The sequence below is a fragment of the Pelodiscus sinensis genome, chromosome 1 (genome assembly GCF_052426305.1).
Source record: "Pelodiscus sinensis isolate ZL-2025 chromosome 1, ASM5242630v1, whole genome shotgun sequence".
NCBI lineage: Eukaryota > Metazoa > Chordata > Testudines > Trionychidae > Pelodiscus > Pelodiscus sinensis.
Window position 1 is genome coordinate 310,391,652 of NC_143052.1, and position 27,906 is coordinate 310,419,557.

The 27,906-nt window shown below is 44.2% G+C and overlaps 1 protein-coding gene across 9 annotated transcripts in view; it reads left to right on the forward strand.

The window, feature by feature from the left end:
* The window catches only part of BRCA2 (BRCA2 DNA repair associated), an 84,671-nt gene extending 69,798 nt beyond the window's left edge, over positions 1-14,873 (forward strand). For 6 of the 9 annotated variants that reach the window (XM_089775559.1, XM_089775565.1, XM_089775560.1 and 3 more), the window contains 7 exons: positions 1,487-1,608; positions 5,610-5,811; positions 7,187-7,353; positions 7,448-7,586; positions 10,963-11,219; positions 12,156-12,308; positions 14,121-14,873. In XM_089775559.1, coding sequence (XP_089631685.1) covers positions 1,487-1,608; positions 5,610-5,811; positions 7,187-7,353; positions 7,448-7,586; positions 10,963-11,219; positions 12,156-12,308; positions 14,121-14,750 — 1,670 coding nt within the window. In that variant the 3' untranslated portion in view covers positions 14,751-14,873. Of the gene's footprint in view, positions 1-1,486; positions 1,609-5,609; positions 5,812-7,186; positions 7,354-7,433; positions 7,587-10,962; positions 11,220-12,155; positions 12,309-14,120 lie in introns of those variants that run through there. The other 3 variants (XM_089775561.1, XR_016348541.1, XR_016348540.1) reach the window with 3 other exon arrangements.
* The last annotated feature ends 13,033 nt before the right edge of the window (positions 14,874-27,906 follow it).

Sequence of the window (27,906 nt, forward strand, 5' to 3'; positions counted from 1 at the left end):
TCCAGCCCTGCTTCCACCGCCTGCCCTCCCCGATCTCCATGAGACAGCCCTGTTGCCCCCAACCCTGCTTCTGCCAGCCGGCCGCCCCCCAATCTCCGCTGGACAGCACCGCTGCCCCCAGCCCTGCTTCTGCCGGCCGGTTTCCCCCCACACACACCTCCTCCCAGCCTGCCCCGCCCCGCTCCCCTTCCAGCAGCCACACCGAGACCCAGTATTTTTTTCCCGCGGCCCGATTCTAGGCCACAGCCCATAGTTTGGGAAACGCTGCAATAGGCTTAAAGTGTAGCATGGGAGGTTTAGGTTGTACATTAGAAAAAACTTTGTCAGGGTGGTTAAGTGCAAGGGAATTATCATTAGAGAATTTTAAGAGCAGGTTAGACAGACATCTGTCAGGGATGATACACTCTGGGTTGTGGCTTGTAATGGCAAGCCGGTTGCTGGACGTGAGACACTTTGTTTACCTGCGCCTCTGCAGGTATAGGCAATTGCACCTCCCTTTAGCCTTGCATCACCGTTTCTGGCCAATGGGAGCTACAGGAAGTTGCATATGAGAGAGAGAGAGAGAAAAGAAAAACAAATCAGGACATGGGCTGGAAGTAGGAAATCCCCTGCTAACTACCTATGATTACCTCAGCAAGACTGACTTAAGCTCAGTTTCAATTCTTTTTGGGAGCAATGGCAGGGATAATGAAACCAATCAGCTTTACTCGAGCAAAATATTATTTATTAGAATAAAAGCATCTAAGAATAAATATACTGTTCTCTGAGTCTGGGAAGGTCCATCTCCTTCACACTCCTCATTTGAGGTTGACAGCATGTTTTCCTTTCAGAGCTCACTGACAACTGATCCCTTCTTGTATTTCTGAGAAGCTGTTTTTAATTGTTTACTCTTCTTTTCATCTTTAGTTTCTGGCCTAGCAAATCACCTGTGTCACTTTGGCGGCCTGGAAGTATGACATTGTCTTGTATATTGGCAATTACAACTTCCCTTCACTGACCAGGTCCCATATAGCATCCATAAAATTGTTACATCTCATTATTCCTAGAATGTTGCTTCGCAGCTCCTATAGTAATCATAAGATTATTATATGTCTGCCCCTTTTCCCCCTCTCATTACCATGCACAAAGAGGTCCTGACTTGTCTTGAATCAACCTGCTGGCATATAGTCACGTGCCATTAAAATATAAAAGTTAAGTAGTTCAGCCACCCAACTTCAAATAATATTTTATTTCTCTTCTATAACAAAAACAACTTTCCTTTTTAATAGATATTTTCTATCTCTGCCTCCGGTGATTCTTCAGTTAGTTTACACCACATTCTACTGTGTGAAATCTAAGTTAAAAGTATAGTAGGCTTTCTGAAACATGTATCACTAAAAAAGTGAATTCTTGTATAGAACTCAGCCTGGTATTTTTATTCAGATACACTTTTGCTTTGTTTTAAGATTGTGTCAGTTGGGTATAATGTTAACATGTTTTTAAACAGATAAACCTCACAAAAGAGCACTGAGATCACACACACTCACCAGAGAGCAGATTCGTATTTTGGAAGATGGTGCAGAGCTTTATGAAGCAATTCAGAATGCATCTGATCCCAGCTATGTGGAGGTAATAGTTAATTGTGAATTCGACCCTCAAATGTATATGGAATCTCCATTGTTTTATTCAATAATAGTTTCTGCTAGACTCAAGGACATTAAGTGACCTTAAATTAATATGGTCTCTTGCTTTCTTGTGAGACATTCTGCAATTGCTGATTACTAAATAAGAATTCAGATTAAAATAATTTGAAAAGATTGCAGGGAGGATTAAAATTTTGCTGCATTTTTTTCATTCAGAAGTATTAGTCTGTAAGAGCTGTCTCAGTTTTGGAATTACCTACAGCTCTGCTACCTTTGTGGTCCCTTCAAGGGCATCACTTTACATCATAAAGAAGTGACAGGTAGAGGGCTTAAGGCAGGAATCAGTTATTCTTTTCCTTCCAGATCAGAATATTAGGGTTGCAGCCCCCTGGCAATTCACTGTGCTTATCCCAGGTCTGACTTGAGTCCAGTGACTGCAATATTGCTCTTTTCCAGATGCTGTGACAGCATTTACCAGACAGTTTTTAGGACACAAGCATTATAGAGGAAACATGTAATAAAATAATAAAGTTTACTATTCACATAGACTATCAGATGTAAACCATCCTCTGTGTGGCAACCCCAGTACGTTTTCAGAGTCCTTCAAACCATTCCAGCAGGGTTTTGCCCTCTTGGTTACTGTCTCATGTGAGATTGTGGGTTGAGGTATCTCTGAATCTGTTCAGGCTACCACTTTATTACAATCTAAGGGCTTGTTCTTGAGGGCTCATGAAATAGGTATAACTAGTCAATACCTGCTCCCTAGTGGGCAAAGCTTTGAAGTAGATACTCAATCTTTATACCTGGTACTTGACACTTCATTAATCAACCTGCTATACCTGTGATTACATATGCCATAGGAAACACGTCCAGGGAACTGGGAATATAAGACAAACACACAACACTTAATAATATAAAGGTCTCTGGATATTATGTGCCCATCATATCTCAGTATAATGGTCTTTGAAGTTTTCCATGTTTCCAAGGTTTCACATCTCATTTAAAGGGATGGATAACAATACAATGGGCGGGCAGGGGGGAGAATCGAGTCCCGCATTCTTCACTAAAAATAAGTCAGAAGTTTCCCAGTTTTCCATAGGGATGTGAAGGACCAGTTGACTATCTGATAAGCAAATGCTTATCAGATAGCCTGTCCACTAGTCGCTGCCCCTCTACCTACTTGCTTCCTCTATCAGAAAGAAGCAGCAAGGAAGGGGGGAAGAGGCAGGGATACTTCTAAGTGGCAGCGCTGTGTGGACTCTGGGCTCCATGCAGCGCTGCCACTTCTAAACACCGCCTGCAATCCAGGGCCATCTGGGGTGTCCCCGGGCTCCCTGCGGCGTTTCAAAGTATCAGTGCTGCATGGAGCCCGGGCTCCATGTGGTGCTTTTACCTTTGAAGTGTAGCAACAGCAAGAGATGCTGCTACACTTCAGAGGTGGAGGCGCCTTATTGACTAATCAATTAGTCAATGCAAAATGCATTGACTATTTAATAATTAGTGAATTACTTTAACATCCTTAGTTTTCCACAAAAACATATTAATAAAAAATAAATATAAAATGTTTATTGAATTTAATAAATATTTTACTAATGGATTTATAAGGTGTGAAAAATATGTACTGTAGAGTAGAGCTAAATAGAAATTTTCAGACTAAACAGCTTAATGAGAAAATGCCAGTTTGTCAAATTCAAAGTTTCTTGAGAAATGAATCCGGTTCAGCTAACTTTCACTCAGCCACAGGGATTTTTCCAGTGGTACCCTGGCTGCTAGCGTTCCAATGAAACTGATCTAGATCCACCATTCAGTCTACTTCTGGGCCAAGGACTCCAGGTTTTTAGGGTCCCTGGCTTCCAACATTTCTGCTTCACTCTGTGTAGCCTAACAGTATTGGAGGTCGTGGCTCAAGCTGTGGCTTTGAGTTGGGGCTGTCTGCTTGGCAGTCTGTTCATATTTTAGTCTTACTATTTAGCGATGGGAAGCAATGAAACTGAAATGAATCATATCAAGTTCACTGAAGGTATGTCTACACAGCCAAACCACTATTTCGAAATTAATTTGAAATAGCAGAGTTCTTATTTTGAATTTGTTAAACCTCATTCAATGAGGAATAATGCCAAATTCGAAATAGCAATTTCAAAATAAGTGCTGTGTAGACACTTATATCGAAATAGGGGCCTCCAGCCTTCCCAGGGAGCCCTGGTGGCCACTCCAGCCTCAACCAAGAACACTCCTCTCCCTCCCCCCTCCCCGGAGCCCTTAAAGGGGTTGATTCTGACCACAGGGCCTGTGCCAGCTCCAGGCCTGCCAGACTAGAGCCAGCAGTCGCTGCCCCTGACCCAGTGGCCCCAAAACATGAGCCAGCAAGCCACTGGTAGCCAGCCCTCCACCGCTCCCCAGGAGCAGTCTGCCAGCTCCCAGGAGCCTGCCAGGACTCCTGTGGGCGCCTTCCTGGTCCAGGGTGGAGATCATGGACCTTGTTCAGGTTTGTGGGGGCGTGTTCCCAACGTCCACGATCTCCGCACTAGATGGAGGAACGCGGCCGTCTATGGCAGGATAGCTGCCAGCCTGGCCACCAAAGGCCACATGCAAATCCAGGAGCAGGTTTGCATGAAAATCAAGGTAGTCTGGCGAGACCCCCAACCCTGAGCTTCTCCTCCCCCCTCTTCCCCTTGCTTCCCCCTTCCAGCTCCCTTCTCCCAGGTTTCCTTCTCCCCTCTCTCTTCCCTTCTCCCACCTCCTTTCCCTAGTCTCACCAGAGTTTCTTCTCCCCCCCCCCCCCCCCAGTTTTGTTAAAGAGAGTTTGTGGTCATGAAAACACATGTATTTTATTTGACATCAGGAAGGGGGGTTAGGGAGAGGTAAGTGGAAGGGTGTAAGGGAGGAATGAGGCACAAGCCCCTAGTGGGGAAGACAAGGGAGGCTCTTAGTGCTCCTAGGGGTGGAAGCTCTCCCGCAGGGCCTCCTGGATACTGACAGCCCCGATTGACCTCCTGGATGACAGCCTGTAGAAGGTGCAGCCAGGCTCTCAGCAATGCGTCCACGAGAAGCACTGGGCTTAGTGCCCAGGGGCAGCTCTGGCTCCATGTTGCAGAGAGCTGTGGTGTCCCAAGTGAGAGTAACCAGAGCACGCAGAGACAAAATGCTTTGCTTTCCCTCATTGAGGTAGGCAAGCAAGCAGGGAAACCTGAGAACCGGCTGTCTGGGGTGGGGGTGGGGGTAGGGGGGGGTCCCTTTAAGCACAGACCTCAGAGAGCCTCAGGCAGCAGCCACACAAAGTAACTCCTGACCTGATGCCCTGCTGGACCTGGTTCCAGCTGGCCTTAAATGTGATTCATCGTTCACTCAGTGTGGATGCGCTATTTTGAAATAGCAAAAAGCTATTTCGAAATGCATTTTGTGTGTAGATATGTTATTTCAAAATAAGCTATTTTGAAATAACGCTGTAGTGTAGACATACCCTGAGAAGATGTCGGGGAGTAGGACAAATGTTTTGAACCTCAAAAATGTGTGTACTTTTCATCTCCAGTGATTGCTGTGTTTGTCCCCACTCTTCCTCCTTTTCCAGTTTCAGCCTGTTTGCCATTTCTCCCAATCTTAATTCAAGCACATATGCTTAGTGACGTGCTAAATAGTGAGTAGTCACATTTTGTGTATTATAAAGCTAAGCACATGCCTAAGTATTTGCAGTACAAGGGCTTTTGATTGTAATATGGTCATAGAGTCTGTGATTTAGATTTTCAGTGTTTTGTAAAATGTATGTATTTATGGTGCTGTGCAGTATTTATTATTTGCATTCTAGTAATGCCTTGAGGCCTTAACCAAGACTAGTGTTGTTACAATATATAATAGCATTTCTGAAGTCCATACTAATGAAAATTAATCTTGTATACAACAGCAATTAGAGACAGCTTTCTCAAATGTCAGATTTTTTTTTTTACTGATAGACACATGCTGCTGAGTGAGTTTTTTCCTTTGCGATTACAGGGCTATCTTAGTGAAGAACAGTTAAAAGCCTTGAATACTCACAGACAGATCTTGAATGATAAGAAGCAAGCTGAGATACAAGCAGAATTCAAGAAGGCTATAGAGTCTGCTGAACGGGAGGAACGTGGCTGCTCCAAAAGAGATGTGTCTACTGTATGGAAATTACGTGTTATAGATTATAGAAAACGAGAAACAGATAAAGGTTAGTACTGAAAAATGTAAACAACTTCAATTTTTAGCATAATAGGCAGAGTTAAATTCTTGGGATGAAATAGAAATTAAAGATAAATAATCAAGGACTGATCCAACATCTAAACAAATACTTTGCCTCAGTTTTTAATAAGTATACCAAATAATTTGGGTAGTGGCAAGATGGCTAATGGGAATGAGGATATAGAAATAAAAAATTACCACATTAGAGATGAAAGTCAAATTTAGCACCTTAATGGGACTGATTAAGGGGGGGGGGGCTTGGATAATTTATAAGAATTAAAGGAACTAGCACATGAAATTGCAGTCCCGATAACAAAAATTTATAATGAATCTGTAATCTTGGGGATCATACCTAATGGCTGAAGAATTGCTAATGTAGTACCTATTTATAAGATAGCTCTCCTTCCCCCAAAAAAGAAGTTCTGGGAAACTACAGACCTGTTAGCTTGACCTTAATCGTATGCAAGGTCTTGGGACAAGTTTTGAAAAAGTAGTTAAGACCATTGAGGTAAAGAGTAACTGGGATAAAATACAAAAGAAATATTGTGCCAGACCAACCCAAATTCCTTTTTTTAAGAAGATAACTGATTTTTTAGATAAAGAAAATGAAACAGATCCACTCTACTTGGATTTCAGTAGCACTTTTGATACAATTCCACATAGCATATTATTAGTTAAATTGGAGAAGATGGGGATTAAGATGAGAATGGAAAAGTGGATAAGAAACTTTCAAGGGGAAACTGCAACAAGAACTTCTGAAAGGTGAACTATCCGTCTGGAGGGAGGTTACTAGCAGAGCTCCTCAAGGATCAGTCTTGAGAGTTTGGGACCTGTTTTTAACATTTTTATTGATGACCATGGCGATTGCTAGCAGAAAATATCTCACAACAGCCAATGAAACTAGATGGGGAGTGCTCTGAGTTACTACAGAGAAATCTTTCCTGGATGTTTTGCTAGTGGTCTTGCCCACAGGCTAACTGATTATCATGTTTGGGGTCTGGAATGAATTTTTCCCCATGTCAGTCTAGCAAAGACCCTGATGATTTTTGCCTTCCTCTGCAGCATAGGAAAAAGGACATTTGCAAGTTTAATGTAAATAGTGGATTCTCTTTAACTTTAAGTCTTTAAATCATGATTTGAGAGACTTCAATAACTGGGCCAGAGGTTAGGACTCTATAATAGAAATGGGCAGGTGAGATTCTATAACCAGCAATGTGTAGGAAATCAGACTAGATTATCACGATAGCCCCTTCTGACCTTAAAATCTGAGTCTGTTAGTTGAACAGACCAAGAATGTCTTAAGTTGAATTTTTTGAAGTCTCCTTGTTACTGCATACTAATATATTTTCTGATTCTATATTTAGCAATTATATTGAGTATATGGCGTCCATTATCAGATATATGTTCCTTATTAAAAGAAGGTGGTCGGTACAGAATATACCAGCTAACAGCTTCACGATCCAAAGGCAAACCAGATGCTGTTAATTGTACATTAACAGCTACAAAGAAAACTCAATACCTGCAACTACAGGTAAAAACCTTTAACTGTGAATATATGTCTTAGACTAACAGCTTAAATATTTATATAAGCTTTATGGCATAAATGTTAAGATCTATTTCTTCAGGCTTCTCAGGAAGTACTGTTAGAGATCTATATTCCAAGGAAAGCTCTGCAGTTCAGCATGCTGTTGGATCCATCTTTTCGGCCATCCTGTGCTGAAGTGGATTTAGTGGGATTTATCATTTCTGTTAGCAAGAAAACAGGTATGTTGTGCACTATGTCCAAATTTTTCATATTTAAACAGATCATATTAAAATATTCCAAATTTCTAAGCTGATCTTGGTGGTGTACCTGCAGACTTATACCTATCTAATGTTTAGGTTAGACAGACCATACCATAGAATCGTAGAAATGTAGAACTGGAAGGGACCTTAAGAGGTCATCAAGTCAACCCACCTGTGCTGAGGGAGAACCGAGTAAATCTAGACCATCCCTAACAAGTGTTTGTCCTACCTTGATCTTAAAAGCCGATTCCTGCATGTTTCCCTGCAGAGGATGCTCCAGCTTAGGCTTATCGGAAAGTCAACTACTCATTTACATCCCTAATTTCTTTTTTATTTTTCAGGTCATTAAAGAGCTCCTGATGGAGTAATATTGGCCTCTTCCTGTTTTTTCTCTTTGCTTTGCATTGAGTTAGTTGGCAATTGTGCCTTTAATATTGTCTCCTTGAGAAACTGCCAGCTCTCTAGGACTCCTTTATCCTTTAGATTTTTTTCTCCAAGGGACATTACCTACTAGTTTTCTGAGTTTGTTAGTCTCCTTTATTGAAGTCCATTGTCCTATTCTGCTGCTCTAATTCCTTCCTTTCTGTAGATGCACAAAAGTCATCATGAAATGCCTTCTGCTTTCAGACTTGCCACCAATTCCTCTCTTCTGATCAGAATCAAATCTAAAATGGCTGCCCTCCAGGTTACTGTCTCAACTTTTTTCTTTCAGAAAACTATCACAAATTATTATTATTATTCTATAACAATCTTTTTTTTGTTCCCTGCCATTTAGGAAAAATATATTAATTATTTATCAGGGAAGAACTTAGTTGAGAGAGAGCCAATTTGAGGAGACAAAGGTTTTTTTGAAGTTTGGTCATTCTCATCTATTGCAGGAGTGATTTGTGTCTAGGTTCACTACCTATAAAATTTCTGTCTTCTGTTCTCATGAGCTCTCTTATTTATCAGCAATTGCATAGATCCTGTGGAACCTAGCTGTTGGGGGTGATGGCTGCAGAGAGATTATGATCTCATTAGTAACTAGGGGAAAAAAGAGGGCTTTTGAATTTAAAACAAAGACCTGGAATTGGAGCCTGCATATTCAGGACAATTTTTCTTGTTAAGCACATGAGCTTCTATGTTTTTTGCCAGTTAGACTTTTCTCAAGGTATGTGGCTTCATTCCAAGATATAAGCAGCAGTAATCAAATCTGGAGATGACGAATATTTGTTTTTTGTGATAGTTCTGTTCCTGGAAGGATGCAGCACAATCTTCTGGGCAATTAGAGGGAAATGGGCTGCTTTTGTGGGGGTTAGGCATGAGCTCTCCTCTTGATCAGCAGTTGTATGGATCCAGTGGAACCTAACTGTTGGGGGTGATTGCTTCTGGTAGCACTGGATCCATTGGGGGATCCCCGACTACAGACCAACTTTTAGTCTGAGTTCAGATGCCTTAATAGTAGGGATGTTATAGATGAAGCAAGTTCTTTGAATCACTTCTCTCTTCCTACCAATGTCATTTCAGTTCATTCAAGTGTTGGTTACAACCAGGCATTGAGTAATCTGGGAACTAGTGCTGGTGTTTACTTAACAAAAGGAAATGTAGAGCTGTTTGCTGCTGATCATAGAATCATAGAACACTAGAACTGGAAGGGACCTTGAGAGGTCATCAGGTCCAGTCCCCGGCCCTCATGGCTAGACCCAGTACTCTAGACCATCCCTGACAGATGTCTATCTGATGGACTGGTACTTCTTGCATCTCCGTCTGTGGTGTCTCACTAGCTCTCTCCGTGACATAATGTGTATGTTGTTAAAGAGGAGAGACTGAGAATACAAGAATCTACAGGTAAGGACTCCAGAAGTGGAGGAATAATTGTTCATAATCTTGGTTTGGACTTAGAAGGACATTTCAATATTAGACAATCCACACTGGGGCAAGTGGGGGAGGGGAAGATGAGGGGTCACATGTCCCCAAACACTGTGGGCAAAGAGGGACTAGTCAGCAGCCAGAAGGAACTAGCAGGGGGAGCCTGGCACCTGCAGCAGGCGTCCACCTCCTCTCCCCTGCACTCACCAGCAGCGGCAAGGGGAAATGGAACAAGGTGGCTACAGCTGCTTTGAGCACTCTCCAGGGACGAGGTGGGACCACCCCACACTCTGCAATGGGAAGCAAAGTAATGCAGCCAGAAGAGTGCCCTGAGCTGGGGCTGCCTTGCTCTGCTTCCCCCTGCCACAGCGCCCAACCTTAGTCTCCCACACTGCCTTGGTTGGGGGAAGAGGTAGGATGGGGGTAAGGTAGAGGCAGAGCAAGGGAGAGGAGGGTGGGGTCTGGGGCAGAGTGGGGGGTGTCCTGGCTCTTCCACAGGAGGTAGGGAATCACGTGGCTGGTATCCTCTCATCTCCTTTCTTACCAGTTGCCTCTGATTTGCACTTTCTAATGCTGCAAAAGGACAACAGGATGAGTGTGGTTTTATTTCACATGTCAACAGACAGATTATCTCCAGAACAAGTGGTGTCTTAATACCATGACCTGACCTGAAGTTGACCTATTGAATCTTCTGTCTCTAGTTTCTTTGAGGATATTGTACTGTCCAAACTCTTTTCCCTTGTACTGCTTTATCACAAGTACTGCTGCTGCTTTCGTCCTTTTCTCTTGGAAACAATGCAAGTCAAAGGTTCTTCATAGATTGCTTGCAATGTTATTGTCTTGAACTGTCATTTCAGAAGCCCTGAATTGTCCTGCTACGCTTGATGTGTTTTCTTTTATACTGAAACTAATTAGATTACTATTAACGGATTTTCACCAGCAGTTGTTTGTGAAGCATTCTTCTTTCAGACTGTAAAGTATTTTATTCATTTCTGAATAGAGACTTTTCATAATTTTTACTTTCATCTCCTGGTTTAGTTGTCTGCTACTTTGCAGGCATAATAATTAGTTTCTACACAAAAATTATACTTGCAACTTTTAAAAAAATATCTATCATTTACAAGTATCCTTCAAATGTAACATGGTACAAAGACTTACAATGTTTTGGATAATATTTTAAATGACCTAAGGCACTTTACCCCACTAGTATAGACATTTTAAGTATTAGTTTGAGTCCCAGACACATTTGACTTTTAAGTTGTTACAAGCAAAATTCTGTTTTCTCAGTGTAAATATAGAGTACAGTAACTCTACTAAAATCAGTGTAATTACACCAAGTGAACACCAGCATAATTAAGATCAGAATCTGACCTTAAGTAAATTGCAAGTTGAAGGCTTCCTTTCTTTGGATTTTGGAAAAACAACCCAAAAATAATAATAGTGCCAAGTTTTTTTTCTTTGGAAATGTCTATACTGTATCATTTCTATATAATTAAAATTGTTTTAGGTTTCACTACTCTGGTATATTTGTCAGATGAAGATCATAATCTAGTGGCTATCAAGTTCTGGACAGACCTTAAGCAACTTGCTATTGAAGACATAATTAATCCCTTTACATTGATTTCTGCAAGCAATCTTCAATGGCGATCTGAATTAAAATCAGATATTCCTACATTATTTGCTGGAGACCTTTCTATATTCTCAGCAAGTCCAAAGGATAGCTATCTTCAAGAGAGACTTAATAAACTGAAGAACACAACAGAGGTAAAGTTGTGAATTTTTAATGCACTAGTTATTAGTACAGTATAGTGTTTTTTTCAGTATAGAGTCCATTATCTCAGGTAATATTCTGACCAACCTGTGGTAATACTGATAATATTCAGTTTGATTGGTGGGATTTTTTGGAGGGGGGGTATTTGTTTTTCTTATGGAGGATCTTCCATATCACTCATGCAGCTTCTTCATTTTTTTTTTTTTTTTTGCTTTGCCACTTTAATTGGCTGAAATTAAAGATGTAAGAAATACACTGCTTGTACAGTTGAGCCCATTTGTTAACAACAGTTTACTGTCAGAATTTTTTAATGACTGTAGCTTTCCAACTGACCTGTGAAATCAACCAAGCATGTATTTTCTCCCATGTATTTAATTTTCTTTCAAATTTATACAAATATATATACACTTAGAATTATTCTTCAAATAGCAAAACTTTGTACAGGGTTATTGCTCTATCAAGTAATTTCATATAGCTAGTACATATAAAAAGTAATATTTATATTTGAAAAATCATTGACAAGTACCTGAAATAATGGGCATTGACTGCAGTTTGGCACAGGATGCCAGAAATTTGTCATTCACATTGAATAAGAAATCATTTACTGACATTGATGCTAATCTAAAACAAAATAAATGTGCTTGTTTAGTAGGTGGTGGTGATGGGAAGTTTAAAAAATTTCCATTTGCAGTTACTAAGTATAATTAACAATATTTTACATTGTTCTCTAAGAGCCACAGTAAACTTTTTTGACAAATTTACCACTTGAATTAGTACTATTGAAATAATCTACTAGCCATGAGACAAGTAAGATAGTGTTCACAAAGCTCAGCTTGTTTAAGTTGTAAACATAATTTCAGATGTTATATTTTATGCATATTTTAAAAACCACACAACTTGCTTGCATTTTTCTCTCGTCTGTCTTGTAGAATTTAAGTTGCTTTTGCAGTGATGCAGAGCACAAACTGATGAAGTTTCTTCAAAAAAATTCCCCACAACAATATAACTTACCTAAAGAGTGTGGCTTAGATCCCCTTTCTCCCTCCTGGAAGTCAGGACTTGATACGGGGAATAAACCTCTGGTAAGTCTATCGAAACATTGATTTTTACACTTCCTTAGACCTCTCATAGTTGGAAAACGGTATATGCAAAACAGCCCCGGGGTGGAATTTCTCTAGAACTGTTCACAATCTCAAGGACTGCAATAATCCTCTCCCCTCCCCTTTCCTCCCCTCCCCTCCCCTCCGCTGTTTTTAGTTCTTGGAGTGCTGTGGTAGCCCTCCTGTAAGGAGCAGAGTACAAACCCTAGCCAAAAACATAAGAACATAAGAACGGACGTACTGGGTCAGACCAAAGGTCCATCTAGCCCAGTATCCTGTCTACAGATAGTGGCCAGCACCAGGTACCCCACAGAGGGTGGACCAAAGACAATGATCAAACGATTTGTCTCCTGCCATCCTTCTCTAGCCTCTGACAGACTGAGGCCAAGGATACCATTTTATCCCCTGGCTAATAGCCTTTTATGGACCTAACCTCCATGAAATTATCTAGCTTCTCTTTAAACTCTGTTATAGTCCTAGCCTTCACAGCCTCCTCTGGCAAGGAGTTCCACAGGTTGACTACACGCTATGTGAAGAAGAACTTTCTTTTATTTGTTTTAAACCTGCTACCCATTAATTTCATTTGGTGTCCTCTAGTTCTTCTATTTAGGGAACTAATAAATAACTTTTCTTTATCGGCCCTCTCCACATCACTCATGATTTTATATACCGCTATCATAGCCCCCCTCAGTCTCCTCTTTTCTAAACTGAAAAGTCCCAGTAGCTTTAACCTCTCCTCATATGGACCCATTCCAAACCCCTAATCATTTTAGTTGCCCTTTTCTGAACCCTTTCCAAGGCCAAAATATCTTTTTTGAGGTGAGGAGACCACATCTGTACACAGTATTCAAGATGTGGGCATACCATAGTTTTATACAGGGGCAGTAAGATATTCTGGGTCTCATTTTCTATCCCTTTCCTAATAATTCCTAGCATCCTATTTGCCTTTTTGATTGCCACTGCACACTGTGTGGAAGTTTTCAGAAAACTATCCACGATAACTCCAAGATCTTTCCTGATTTGTCGTAGCCAAATTAGCCCCCATCATACTGTACGTATAGTTGGGGTTATTTTTCCCGATGTGCATTACTTTACACTTATCCACATTAAATTTCATTTGTCATTTTGTTGCCCAATCACTCAGTTTGGTGAGATCTTCTTGGAGTCCCTCACAGTCTGCTTCTGTCTTGACTATCCTAAACAGTTTTGTATCATCTGCAAACTTTACTACCTCACTGCTTACCCCTTTTCTCCAGATCATTTATATACCATATAACATTCATAAAGTCCAATATAGTGGTCTCAAGATATGCTTCTGTTCATCACATTTGTTACACTTCCTATCTAAGTTTTATGTTAATCAAACTAAAGATCTGCTCCTTGCTTTCGGTTCAAAAGCAACATAATCTATTTTTTTCCTTTTCTATGTCTTTCCTAGCTCTTTTTTTTTCCCAACCTTTAGTCATTTAGAATATATTAGGTCATACCTGATAAGGCATTTTCTAAATCCTCACCATCTGATGGAAGAGATTTCCCATAAAGTTTAATTTGAGATCCAGTGCCAAACTGTTCTCTGCTTTGATATGTGGGCACACAGGGACCATCCAGGAATCATACAGCTTTTTTCTGTTAACTTTAGCTTAGAATAGCTAATACCAGAACATTGACTAATGTGCCCAGTCATAAATGGTGGCACAGTATTATTTGTCCAGTTTTCTACTGTATGTGGAAATATGAAATTTTAAAAATAAGGAGTTTGACTCAACATTAAAACTTTTTCTTTTTTTTAATTAGATTTCTTCTCCTAGTAGCGAAATAAAGTGTCAGAGCTCTTTGTCAACCAGCAAGCATGACCTGAAACTTGTTCTACGAAGCTCAGCAAAAAGGACCCCACACATTTCTTACAGTAAAGAATCCCCCAAGAACTGCAAAAAAAGAAGGAAAGCTCTGGACCTGCTTAGTCAAATACCCTCCCCTCCTCCAGTAACACCAATCAATTCATTTGTTTCTCCATCTTTGAAGAAGGCTTTTCAGCCGCCACGAAGCTCTGGTGTTCAGTATGACGCATCACTGAAGAGAACAAATCATAACTCTGATCATATCAACTCTTTTAAAGGGGTAAATGAAACTGACCGTCTTCCTAATAATGACTTAGTTGCTGATGAAGAACTTGCAATGATAAACACACAAGTGCTTTTGTATAATTTCCAAGAAGGAAAGAAGACTGATTGTGTGGGTGAATCCACTAATCCATCAGATCACCTTTTACTTAAAAATAATTGTCTTATGTCTCTTATGGAAACAAAAACTTCACAAAACAGTACTGATGGAGCTGCGGCACTGGAGAAAGACACAAGGGAAACTGAAGGCTCATTACCAGTCCAAAAGAAGCTACAAAGGCAAAGAAAACGAAAATGCTACTAAATGCATTATGTACAGTAATGTATAGACTTTATATTTAAATGATTATTTTTACTCTTTTCACATTGTAAATGTTTTACAGTATCTAATTATATTTAATAATAAACATCTATATTGCAAAAAAAAGTTTAATGAATATAATTTAAACCACAGAAAACCCTAGAGTTTAACAAAAATGGTGCAAACTTTTATCCATTAAAAGCTCCTTCAAATCAATACATTAAAGCAGTGCTGCTCACAGTGGTGTAGTTAAAAATCTCCCAACATTTAGTCGTGAACCCATATTTTGAGCCTCATGTATTGATGAAGTAGAATAGAGTATTTGTTTCAAATAAAACGGTTGGCTTTTCTCATTTCTTGGATTATCAGGGTAGTCATTAGAATGTATTTATTTAGCTGCTGAACCAGAATCCCACAGATACTGTTGGATTCATCATAGTACAACCAACTATGTAAATTATAACCAACTTAATTTCAGCAGAGTTACCTTTTCTGTACTTCTCTAACGTTAAGATCTCAGAAGGCAGCCATAGTTTTGATGCATCGATTGTTAAGAATATCTGACATCTGCTGGGAAAATATTCTGACTCTCAAGCAAGTAGAATACAGATGTTTTCTTGTTAGTATTTCTACTAGTAGTAGTAGTTGTTCAATGAACAGATCACCTACAATTGTAACATCATGAAAGGGGCTGACATCTTTTCATTAATTTCTCATATGTAAACAATCAAATTCACTTGCCCAGAAAACATATCCTTCAACTCCAGGACTGAATACATTTTTTTTTACTGACCATTTTTATTTTAGTTTTGGTGGAACATACCTAGTGAGATTTCTGAGCTAGACTTCTCCATGACAAATCACAAAGATTCACTAGAGCCAGGGGTGAGGAACCGACATCCTGTGGGTTGGCCCACAAGGCTTGGGGGACCACATCCCACCAGCTGCAGTGGTGGTCTCAGACCACAGCGGCGCCTCCAGGGCAGCCCCGGATTGCATGGCCATGGCAGCAGTGGCTCCAGCCTCCGGGACCAAATGGCTGCAGCAACAGGGACTCCCTCCAGGGCGGCCAGAACCTCATGGCTGCAGCTGCTGCTGCAAGGGAGCACAAAGCCAGGTAAGGTTTCCCCTCATGTCCAGACCCCTGACCCCATCTTTTCCCTCCTCCCCCCCTCACCCCTTCTTCAAGAGGGCTTATTCCTGAGCGGGCGCATCATAGTTCTTGCGCAAGAACTCGCGGCCATTGTAGACAGGCGGCAAGTTTTTGCGCAAAATCTTGCGAATGTAGACACAGCCCCTGAGCGTCCTCCTGGTCCTTCTGGGCCAGGATCCGTTGCATGCCTTGGAGGATGACCACGTGCTGTCTCATAAGGTCCCCCTGGACCCTCCTGCACTTGTGGCTCCCCCAGGGTCAGGCGGCTGCCTCAGCTGGCAGTGATCACCCATTAGTGACGCTAGTCCGGCTGTGGAGAATAAAGAGGAAGAGGCGGTCAGTCATCCATGCAGACACTGTCCCTGAGTCCGTGCCCTCCTCTGTGAGCTGAGAACAAGAGTCCTCAGGCTAGAGGGCAGGAATGTTCCTGGAGCAAGGCTATGTGTGGCCTGGACATCGGCCCTGCCTCACAGAGGCCCTGAGGTGCCCAGGGGACCATGCTTCTTGCTCCCCCCCATCCTCATCCCACAGACAGGCAGGGCAAGGGAAGTGGTCAGCCACAGTGGGATGCCATGAGCAGGAGAGGGGCCTGGAGCAGTCTGCTCTTCCATGGGGGCTGCACGCACACCTGCCAGCGCTGTCCGTGGAAGTGGGTGGTGCCTCAAGTGTGCAGGCATTCCCGTGCGTCGTGTGCGGCACTCCTAAGTCTGTGTGCAGCCATGTGTGTGCACTTGTCCCGAGCCTGCTTCCAGCAGTGGTTAGTGGTGGGAGGGCATCTCCCCATCTCCCCCAGGGGTCAGATGTGTGCGTGGCCTCCCCAGAGCCCGTGAACAGGACCCTGGGGACAGGGCCGGATGGAGGCATGGGTGAGCCGGGCAGCTGCCCAAGGCGCCAACCGATGAGGGGCGCCTGATGGCAGCTGTAAGGGGTTTCCCTTACAGCTGCCATTAGGAGCCACGTGCCCGGATCCCGCAGCGCCGGCCCCGCGGCGCTGGCCAACAGCACCCTTCCACCCATGGCTGCGGGGCCCTGCACGGCCCGGCGTGCGTGCCAGCAGCGCTGGCTGGGCCAGGCTGGGCAGCGCATGTGCTGTGCACCCTGGGGGCAGGCCCCGGGCTGCGCGCCAATGGCCGTGACCAGCTCGCGCATGCGCCGAGCACCCTGGGGGTCGGGCCCACACATGCACCCTGCCCCTGGGGGTGGCGCCGCATGCCTGGGCCCAGGGTGCCAAAGGGCTCGGGCCGGCCCTGCCTGGAGGTGCTTTGGGGCTGCCTCCTGAGCCTGCATGTTGCAGACTGGCACTGCATGTAGTTCCACGTGCACGGAGTGTAGCACAATATCCAGGCCAAGATGACCAAGCGATGATTGCATCCCATCCCCTCTGCGCCCGCCTTCCCTGCCCTGTGTGTGTGAAAAACAGAGCACTCACCTGATGATTCCTCCCCGTGCTCAGAGAATGCGTGTAAGACATCCAGGCCCTGGGGTACGGGCTTGAGGGTGAGGGTGACTGTGCTGGCCGTCTCCTCCTCCTCCTCCAGCTCGTCGTCGGATTCCTCCTCCTCCTGGCCTGGGAGCCCTGGGTTGGCAAAGATGAGCGTCTCCAGCCCCAAGCCCACCACCATGGGGTGAGGAAGGGGCTGAACCACCCCCCAGGATGTGGTGGAGCTCAGCGTAGTAGGGCTAGGAGTGGGGTCCTGCCCTAGAGAGAGAGCTGTGCTCCCTTGCCCTCGCATAGCCCTGGCAGAGCTCCTTCACTTTGCTCCATACTTGTATGAGGTTCTGGAAGTGGTGGCCTCTTGTGGCCCGAGCCTCGGCCATCCGACCGTATATGTCGGCGTTGTGCCACTGGGAGCCGAGATCCTGCAGGGTCTCTTGCTCACCCCACACCTACAGGAAGGCCAGGATCTCTGCCCCGGACCACTATGGCACAAACCTCTTCGGGCCTCTGGCTGAGTCCTGGGAGCCCTGGTCATGCCCCTGTGAGGGCCAGAGAGGTCTCAGGAGGCTTGTGGCTGGGCCATGGGTCCCAATTAGTGTGGCAGTCACAGCCACGCAGTGAGGTGCAGCTCTCTGGGCCAGCCCCCTGCCACAAGTGTCGTCCCAGGTGCCTGCAGCTTTAAGAGCTGGCCGCAGACAGGGACTATAGAGTTCTGATTAGTTTGGACAGAGTGGCCACCAGGGCACCTGTGCTATTTCCTGGAGGCCTCTTCTTTCAAAAGAACTCCCTCTTCTGCTCTTTCAGACAAAGACGTCTTCCTCGTGAAAGAACCCCTCCGTTCTTTCAACTTTTTGTCAAAAGAATGCAATAGCAGTATGGATGCAAGTCTCTTTTTCTGGACTAACGGCAGTTATTCTGGAAAAACACTGCAGTGCAGACATACCCTAAGAGCCTAAATGCCTCTGAGGTTCTGGGCATAAGGCCCTTAGACTTGGTGTCTGCCCTTTAGGTCTGAATAGGGTTTCCTGCCCCGCAGGTATACTAAGAAAGACTCCCTCAGGGTATGTCTACACTACAATGTTAGTTCGAACTAACAGTCATAGCCGCTACACTAGCGCTCCGCTAGTTCGAATTTGAATCGAACTGGCGGAGCGCTTAGTTCGAACTAGGAAAACCTCATTTTACGAGGATTAAGCCTAGTTCGAACTTACTAGTTCGACTTAAGGGGTGTGTAGCCCCTTAATTCGAACTAGTGGGAGGCTAGCCCTCCCCAGCTTTCCCTGGTGGCCACTCTGGCCAACACCAGGGAAACTCTATGCCCCCCTCCCGGCCCCGGACCCTTTAAAGGGGCACAGGCTGGCTACGGTGCCCGTGCCAGGTGCAAGCCTGCCAGCACCCAGCCGGAAGACCCTGCACCTGGCATGGCACAGAGCCACCCACCCGATGTCCCCCAGCCCACCCCCTCTTCACGGGACCAGGCTGGCGGCTCCCGGGAGCTTGCCCGGGACCGCAAGAGGCGGGCACCTTCCTGGGCTAGTGCGGACATCGTGGATCTCGTCCACGATCTCCCCACTAGGCACAGGAAAGTGGCCAGCTAGGGCAGGAGAGCTGCCAGCCTGGCCACCCAGGAGCAGGTGTGCATGATAATCAAGGGGGTCCACTGAGACCCCCGACCCTGAGCTCTGAGCTTACAATGGCCATCCTGGGTCAGACCAAAGGTCCATCTAGCCCAGTAGCCTGTCTGCCGACAGCGGCCAACCCTAGGGACCCTGGAGGGGATGGACCGAAGACAGTGACCAAGCCATTTCTCGTGCCATCCCTCTCCAGTCTTCCACAAACTTTGGGCAGGGACACCACTCCTACCCCCTGGCTAAGACTACTCCATGGCCCCAACCTCCATGACTTGACCTCACTTCCCTTTAAACTCTGTTCTAGTTGTAGCCGTCACAGCCTCCTGCAGCAAGGAGTTCCACAGGTTAACTCTTTGCTTTGTCAAGAACAACAACTTTCTCTTACGAGTTTCAAGCCTGCTACCCAGTCCTTTCCTTTGGTGTCCTCTAGTCCTTCTTTAGGGGAACTCAGGAAGAACTTTTCTGAATGCACCCTCTCCACCCAACCCCTGCTTTTAGAGACCTCTATCCTGTCCCCACTCCATCTCCTCTTTTCTAAGCTGAACAGTCCCAGTCTCTGTAGCCTTTCTTCATCTGGGACCTGTTCCCAACCCCTGATCATGTTAGTTGCCCTCCCCTCTCCCAGCTTTTCTCTTCCCCTCTCCCACCTCCTTTTCCCAGTCTCCCCCAGTTTTGTTCAATAAAGACGGAGTCCATGTTGGAAGAAACGTTATCTTTATTTTGTACATCAGGAAGGGGGGCTAGGGAGGGGTAAGTGGAAGGAGGTGAGGGAGGAATGGGGTACGAGCCCCCGATGGGGAGGACTGGGCTGGCTCTGCGGACTTCTGGGGGTGGAAGCTCTCCTGCAGCCCCCCAATTGCTCCCTCTCCCCAGATGGCAGCCTGCGGCAAGTGCAGCCAGTCTGATGGCCGAGTGGTGTGATATGCCCAGTGTGGGCACTCCGGGCACTCCAAGCCAGGACTGGTTTTCAAGCAGGGCACCCCTGAGAACTGTCTATCCGGGGTGGGGGTCGGGTCCCTTTAAGCGCAGCCCTCGGCTAGCCTGAGACAGCAGCTCCATGCTCTAAGTCCTCCTCTGATGCCCTGCCGGCACTGCTTCCGGCCATCCTGAAGCCCTGTTCAGGGTCCACTCAATATGGACATGCTAGTTCGAATTAAAAAAACGCTAATTCAAACTAGTTTTTAGTTCTAGATGCGTTAGTTCGAATTACCTTAGTTCGAATTAACTTATTCGAACTAAGTTAGTTCGAATTAGCGCTGTAGTGTAGACGGACCCTCACTCCCTCACTCCCACCTAATTCTCCACTTGAGTCATTTTCTCCTGTTTTTTGTCTTGTTGCTGAAACTTTCAATTTTCTCTTTTTTTTAAAAAAAATATTGTTCTGAGTTTCCCCTGCCACTCTTTTGTGCTACTGTTCTGTCAGCTGACGTGGCTACCATTGCATTGAGTCAGCTTAGGGTTATCATCTTTCCTGAGCAGAGGGATGGGACACCATCGCTGTGAATGGCGTCCAGTCCATCCAGTTGGGAACAATGGTAAGCGTAATTGTCAGCTCTTCCTAGTCTTGCCTGTTTACAAGAGATGCTTCATTAAATGATGCAACACAGGAGGCAGTTTGTATTGGCCCATGCGAGCTGTCCAGGCCCCACAGTGGATGTCTCAACCATCTGATGGATGGGACCCATGGTGCCCAGGGAATTATCTGGGAAAATCTAGCACAGGGCGGTCAGAGGGGGTCATGCCCCCAAGCACACACCACAGTGGTGGGAACTGGAACAACCAACAGCCTACTGTGCTCCACCATCTCCCAGCTGGGTTGCTCTACTTCACTATGGTGGTGGCCGGGAAGCAGAGTGTCCTGGCCCTAGTCTCAGTACCCAGTGGGGTGAAGCAGGAGTGGGATTTGGGGGAAGGGATAGAGAGGGCTTGGGGCTCTCAAGTTTTCCAATAAGGGCTGCTGCTAATGCAGCAGCAGCCAGAGCCCAAGACCCTATAAATTGCTGCTGGAGCACCACACACTTTGGGTAGCTCGGAGGCAGGGAGTGCCACACCCCTTATGTGCATATTGGACTGCTCTCTGTAACAGAGCAGCATTCACCTCTCTTGAGTACCCCTTCTGGCTAAGCACATGTGCCTGCACTCTCTTGTCTGACTTCGGTGACACAGTCTCTGGCCGAGTCTCACTCATTGTGTGTGCTCATCAAAACCCCTTCCAGGGTACACATCTAATTGGCGCCTATCTTGGTTAGCTCTCTTATGTCCTTTCAAGTTTGTTCCCCACTCAAAGAGAGTGGTGTCCCCAGAGCTACCCCACCAAAATACAGCATTTTTGCCCTTACCTCAGGGCTTTCTTTCAAAGTCCCATCACAGTCCAGCACTCGCCAATAGCTCTTCACAAGGAGCTGTCTGCAGTGCTGCCACTCTCTCAGGCAGCCTGTCTCCTGGTTCTGCATACCTTGTGGCCTCCAGAGACACTGACTGATACTGGTCTTTCAGCTGCTTTTATAGGACTTTCCTGGCCCTGATTGGTTGCTTCTCCCACAGCCACTCCAGTCTGCCTGGAGGACTTTTCTATTGTCTCTCTAGGCAGGGTATGGTCGGACCATAGGGCCTCCGGGAGGGGATCCCAAGGTCAGGTCAATTGCATCACGTTCCCTTTGTCTGTAAAAATGTTTATGGATGAAGGGACCTTGAGAGGTCATCGAATCCAGGCCCCTACCCTCATGGAAAGACCAAATACTGTCTAGACCATCCCTGATAGACATTCATTTAACCTACTCTTATATATCTCCAGAGATGGGGATTCCACAACCTCCCTGGGCAATTTCTTCCAGGCTGTGTCTAGACTGCATCCTTTTTCCGTAAAAGGGATGCAAATTAGACACATCGCAATTGCAAATGAAGCGGGGATTTAAATCCCCCCTGCTTCATTTGCATAAACATGGCTGCCGCTTTTTTCTGGCTCGGAGCTTTGCCGGAAAAAGCGCCAGTCTAGACGGGGATCTTTCGGAAAATAAAGCCTTTTCCGAAAGATCCCTTATTCTTTTTTTTAAGAGGTATAACGGATCTTTTGGAAAAGGCTTTATTTTCCGAAAGATCTGCATCTAGACTGGCGCTTTTTTCCGGCAAAGCTCCGAGCCGGAAAAAAGCGGCAGCCATGTTTATGCAAATGAAGTGGGGGGGATTTAAATCCCCACTTCATTTGCAATTGTGATGTGTCTAATTTGCATCCCTTTTACGGAAAAAGGATGCATTCTAGACACAGCCCTAGTGTTTGACTACCCTGATAGTTAGGAACTTTTTCCTAATGTCCAACCTAAATCTCCCTTGCTGCAGTTTAAGCCCATTGCTTCTTGTTCTATCCTCAGAGGCCAAGATGAACAAGTTTTCTCCCTCCTCCTTATGCCACCCTTTTAGATACCTGAAAACGGCTATCATGTTCCCCCTCAGTCTTCTCTTTTCTAAACTAAACAAACCCAATTTTTTTAGCTTTCCTTCATAGGTCATGTTCTCTAGACCTTTAATCATTCTTGTTGCTCTTCTCTGGACCCTCTCCAGTTTCTCCACATCTTTCTTGAAATATGGTGCCCAGAACTGGACACAATACTCCAACTGAGGCCTAACCAGCGCAGAGTAGAGCGGAAGAATGACTTCTCATGTCTTGCTGACAACAAGCAGTATAAGAACCTCTATAGAGTAGTGAAGGAAAAAAGAGCCTCTTCCCAGGATTATCCCTGTCCCTGTCCCTGTCCCTGTCCCTACAGATAGAATCATAGAATCATGCGGAGTATAATTTGATGTATTTCTACAACAGGGAATATAAATAACAAAAGTTATGCAAACCCACACCACTAGGTGGAGGCAGATATTTTGAGGAGTTTGTGAGAAAACTTTCAAAAAAGAGAAGTAATATTGGAATTCTGCTTTAAGTCATTTGGCTCACATCTCAGTAGAGTGATCTGTACAGTGCTGGATCTTTAATTTTTTTCCATGAAAGAACCTGGTTAAAATCTTTTAAATAAATCATGTTATTTCCACTCTCCTATTTGTCTGTGCTCTAATAGGGATAGAAAAAATATAATTATTTGCTAATAATGGCTTATATTTGAATCAGAGGGTTAGTAAAATTATTTAAAAAAGAAAATCTCTCTAGAAATGCATATTGTTGTTGCATCAAATTCTGCCATCCTTGCTCAGATCCTCCCAGGTATTGAGGTTCCTGGCTCCCATTGGTTTCAATGGAAATTAGTCTAAATACCTTTGAGGATCTGGGCCTCATACCCTACTCTGACAAAACTTAGGTTGAATTAGAGTCAGTCAAACACTGAGCGGGATTAAGGTGTGCATCTTACTGCACATTGTACAAAAGCTTCTTGCTATCAGTCTATTTTTTGCAGTACAGCTGCTCCCCAAGTTGCGAATGGTCGAGTTACGACCGTTCGCACTTACGACTAAAGCTCCCATGGAGCAGTCGTAAAGGCGGTCCCTGAGTTACGAATGTGACCCACGCTTACAAACAGCGCGGTCATGTGTAACTCAATGGGGTCCAAGTTACAAACTGATCGAGTTACAGCCAAGTGTTTGGTCTGTAACTCGGAGAGAAGCTGTAATGTTTTTTCTGTATTCACCAGTTTTGTTTTCTTGCCTCCTTGGACATGTTGGACTTTGTACATAATGGTGAATAAATGGTATATTTATCATCCTCTCTGACTGTAATGTGTTTTGAGTGATGGCAAATTGTCAAGCCATATTCAGTACAGGCTGATCAATTGATACTCATTAGTGAGATAAGCATGTGAATTGTAAGCCCAGGACTTGCTAAGGGCAGGATCCCACTACTAATTGCTGCAGGACAGTGTGCGTTGCTGCAGAACTCTTAGTTGCGTATGTGCACATGACTTGTTTTTGTAAAAATCTGGCCCTGGGGCAAATAAACTAACATTCAACCAACGATTCAGCTTTTTATCTTGTAAAATACAACCAACTGATAAGTAAAATACAACCAATTAATAAGGAAAGTTTCCTTTTGAGGATATACTATTGCACCAAGATCTGAATTAAGGTTATATGCTAACTTATGAGCTCCCTGACGTCTGCACGGTGTTTGTGATGACTTTGCCACACACATTGGTGTCCTTAATCTGTTCTGTGGTCCTGGGGTTCTTTGTCACATGCACAAACATTATTCCTATTGCTGATCCACCCATAGTGGACTGATATTGGATGCCTTGCCCTCATGTGAACAGATACAACGAACAAGCATTGTTACAGTTACCTGTACATGATGCGGTGTTTTTGAAAGGCCTGAACTTATGGAGCAGGTGTAGACAGTGAGGGATGCGTAAAACTAGCAGAGACAGGAAGTCTCTCTGTGCTGACCATGCCCTTAGCTTCTTGAGGAAGTGGCCTCCTGTGCATGTATTAAATATGGAGTACTCTTGAACTGTACTGCTGTACACTTTCTATCTAGCGCAGTTGTATAAGACCCCAGTTTGCACAATGGTATGGAACTGGGGCTTAGCCACGACAGACCCTGAATCAGGGAGAAAGTTTCCTAAATATGTAGTAGTATTACACTAGTTTCATGTTGGTACCTGGTCAAAGTAGGCTTATCTTCTTGCTTAATTATCTTCTCTGTTGTGCTGTGAATAAATATTACTTAATGACAGTTAAGGACCATCTTATTCTGAGTTTGTACAGGCCGTAAGGCAATGAGATTCTGGCCTATGACTGGGACTATGAGGCAGTACCGCAATACAAATAATCACATGCTGATCTACAGAAATATTTTTCTGCCTTGGACATCCCCACTAACTTGAGAGATCCAGATGGATCAGTTACTGAAAATGGAAGCATGTGAACTTGACAGCTTCAGTTTGAGTCTCCTTGTTTCCTGCACTGAGTGTTTTTTCTGCTCTTTACACTAAATGGTAAGCATGTCCACACAATAGTGTGATGAAGATGGATGGATGGGAGGTTTTGACTTCCTCAGTCATGGCATACTGTTGCAGGAAGGAGGTTTGCTGGGAAGAGATGGGGTGGATCTGACCACAAAAGGGAAGGACATCTTAATGCAGTGACTCACCAATCTTATTAGAAGGGCTTTAAACTAAGTTGAGTAGGGGCAGGTGACAAAAGGCAACTAGGTTCAAAAGGTATCTTTAATAGAGGACTAGTTCTTTGGGGAGAATCAGATATGGAAAATTAGAGTAGAATTACAGGAGCAACAAGAGGGAAATCCCTGGGGGGAATTTGATCAATACCTTAGATCAGTGTTTCTCAAAGTGGTCCATGAAACCACTTTGAGAAAGTTGCTAACCGGCCGCGCCGGTGTGTTTATTTACCAGCAGTGAGGCCACGGAGCCTTGCAGGTCCCTTTGGCTCTGGTTAGCCAGTCATAGCAAAAGGAGCTGTGGCTGCTGCTTCCCATGGCTCCCTTTGGCTGCAAACAGCAAATCGGATCCAATGGGAGCCACGAGGCTTTGTGGCTGCGGCACCAGTAAATAAACACACCAGTGTAGCCAGTTAGCAGTTTTCTCAAAGTGGTTTCATGGACCATTTTGAGTATCACTGCTTTAGACGTCTACTCACAAATTCAAGGAATAACAGGCCTAAGCAGTCAGAATTGGGAGTACTAATAGACAAGTCATAACTGAGCTTAAGTGGCATCTCAGATACTTGATGGGATAAATCTCATAACTGCAGTATTGGCATAGAGGGGTACATCTTGTTCAGGAAGAGCATGTAGGAATAAAAGGGAGGTGGTGTTGTATTGTACACTTGTTCTGAGTTCCAGAAAGAGGCAAGAGGCAGACCAGTTGAAAGTCTCTGGGTAAAGACGAAGTGGGGAAAACACATCCAAACCAGGAGGAGGAGGGAGATGAGGCATTTCTAGAACAAATAAAACAAATATCCAGAACACAGGCCCTTATAGTAATGAGGGACTTTACCTACCTAGACATCAGTGGGAAAAGTAATATGGGAAAACACAAAATATCCAATAAGTTCTTGGAATGTCATGGGGACAATGCTTTATTTCAGAAACTGAAGGAAGTAACCCAGGGCATAGGCATTTAAGAATTGATTCTGACCAACAGGGAGGAGATGGTTGTGAACCTGTAGGTAGAGGCCTATTTGGGCGAAAGTGATTATGAATAAGGCTGTGAATCATTCATGGAGGTCACAGAAATCATTAAACAAAAAACAGGACTATGTAGCACTTTAAAGACTAACAAGATGGTCTATTAGGTGATGAGCTTCCGTGGGCCAGACCCACTTCCTCAGATCAAATAGTGGAAGAAAATTGACACAACCATATATACCAAAGGATACAATCAAAAAAATGTACACATATGAAAAGGACAAATCAAATTTCATGTGTTCATTTTTTTGATTGTATCCTTTGGTATATATGGTTGTGCCAATTTTCTTCCACTATCTGATCTGAGGAAGTGGGTCTGGCCCACGAAAGCTCATCACCTAATAAACCATCTTGTTAGTCTTTAAAGTTCTACATAGTCCTGGTTTTTGTTTCAGCTACACGAGGCTAACACGGCTACATTTCTATCACAGAAATCATGGATTCTGTGACTTTCTGGGACCTTTGTGATTTCCACAGTAGTTGGCGTGGTACATCTCAGGGCATCCCTGGGGCCAGATGCTGTGCTGGAGCATTGGTTGGAGAGCAGTCAGGGTACCCTGGGCAGTTCCCCCACCTGGAGTGGAAGTAGTAGTGGCACCCCAGCCTGCTCTCAGAGCAGTGGAGTCTGCTGGAGCGCTGCCTTTCCCCAGCACCTAAAATTTATTTAGGGCCATTTTTAGTAAAAGTCATGGACAGGTGACAGGTCATCTTAACCATAGTTCTCTCCAGCACAGTGACAGAGTCCCTGTGTGCCTACCTGGTCATCAACAGTTTATGGAATTTGCTTTGGTCACAAGGATGTCACAATAGTGCTTGTGTAATTTCAACTGGAAGTTCTGGTTGACAGACTGAGAGGCCATCTATCTCTCAGTACTGGAGCTAGTTGGAGAAAGGATTGAGAGAAGGTGTTGAGGAAAGACTAAACCATGAATACATTTGTGAGTGAACAGGAGGTAATTGATAGAGGTAAGGGTCACTATTGTATTTTTTATATCCAACCTGTATCCACACATACACATTCAAGAGCATGGGTGCATAAAAACGTATAATATTCTCCATTTATATGACCAGATCATTAGCTGCTGTAAATCCAGTGAGCCTCTACTGACTTCCCTTTTAATTGACTTGAGTTGAAGGACTGGCCTACAGCCTCTGAACCTGGAAACTTTCCTGACAACCTGTGTCACTATTGGATGTTATGGGGAAGATCTTCTTTCCTTTCTCCAGTTGTTTTATGTTTAATATGGGTCCTTATTTTATGGCTTCTGCATCCTTGGAGCCAAAATCTAGTGGTGCAAAGCATCAGAGATGGGAGAAATTAGAAGAGAAAACACAGAAGGACTTCTCTTCTAGCTGACTGTGTCTAGACTACAAAGTTCTATCACTTTTCTTCTGAAAGAGGCTTTTCTGACAGTTGGCCCGTCTACACTGGGCCAAATGTCAGAAAAAAGCCTCTTTCAGAACATCCCTTCTTCCTCGTAGAACGAGGTTTACAGAGATGCTGAAAAAACATGTCTGCTTTTCCAATATTTTTTTGGAAAAGCAGACGCATTCCTTGGACGTGGCAGAGCTTTTCTGGGATATCTCTGGTTTCCTGGAAAAACTCTGCAGTCTAGATGTACCTGCTGTCTACTTAAGATATTAAGTGGATAGCTAGCATATTAAATGGAGGATAACCAAGCGTTTCTTAGCAACACTAGTGCTCTTAATCCTACACCATTACTATGGCAACTGTATGGGCAATGTAAGTTACAGTTCTGATTCCATCTGCATCTGGGTGTTGGAATCGAAGGGTA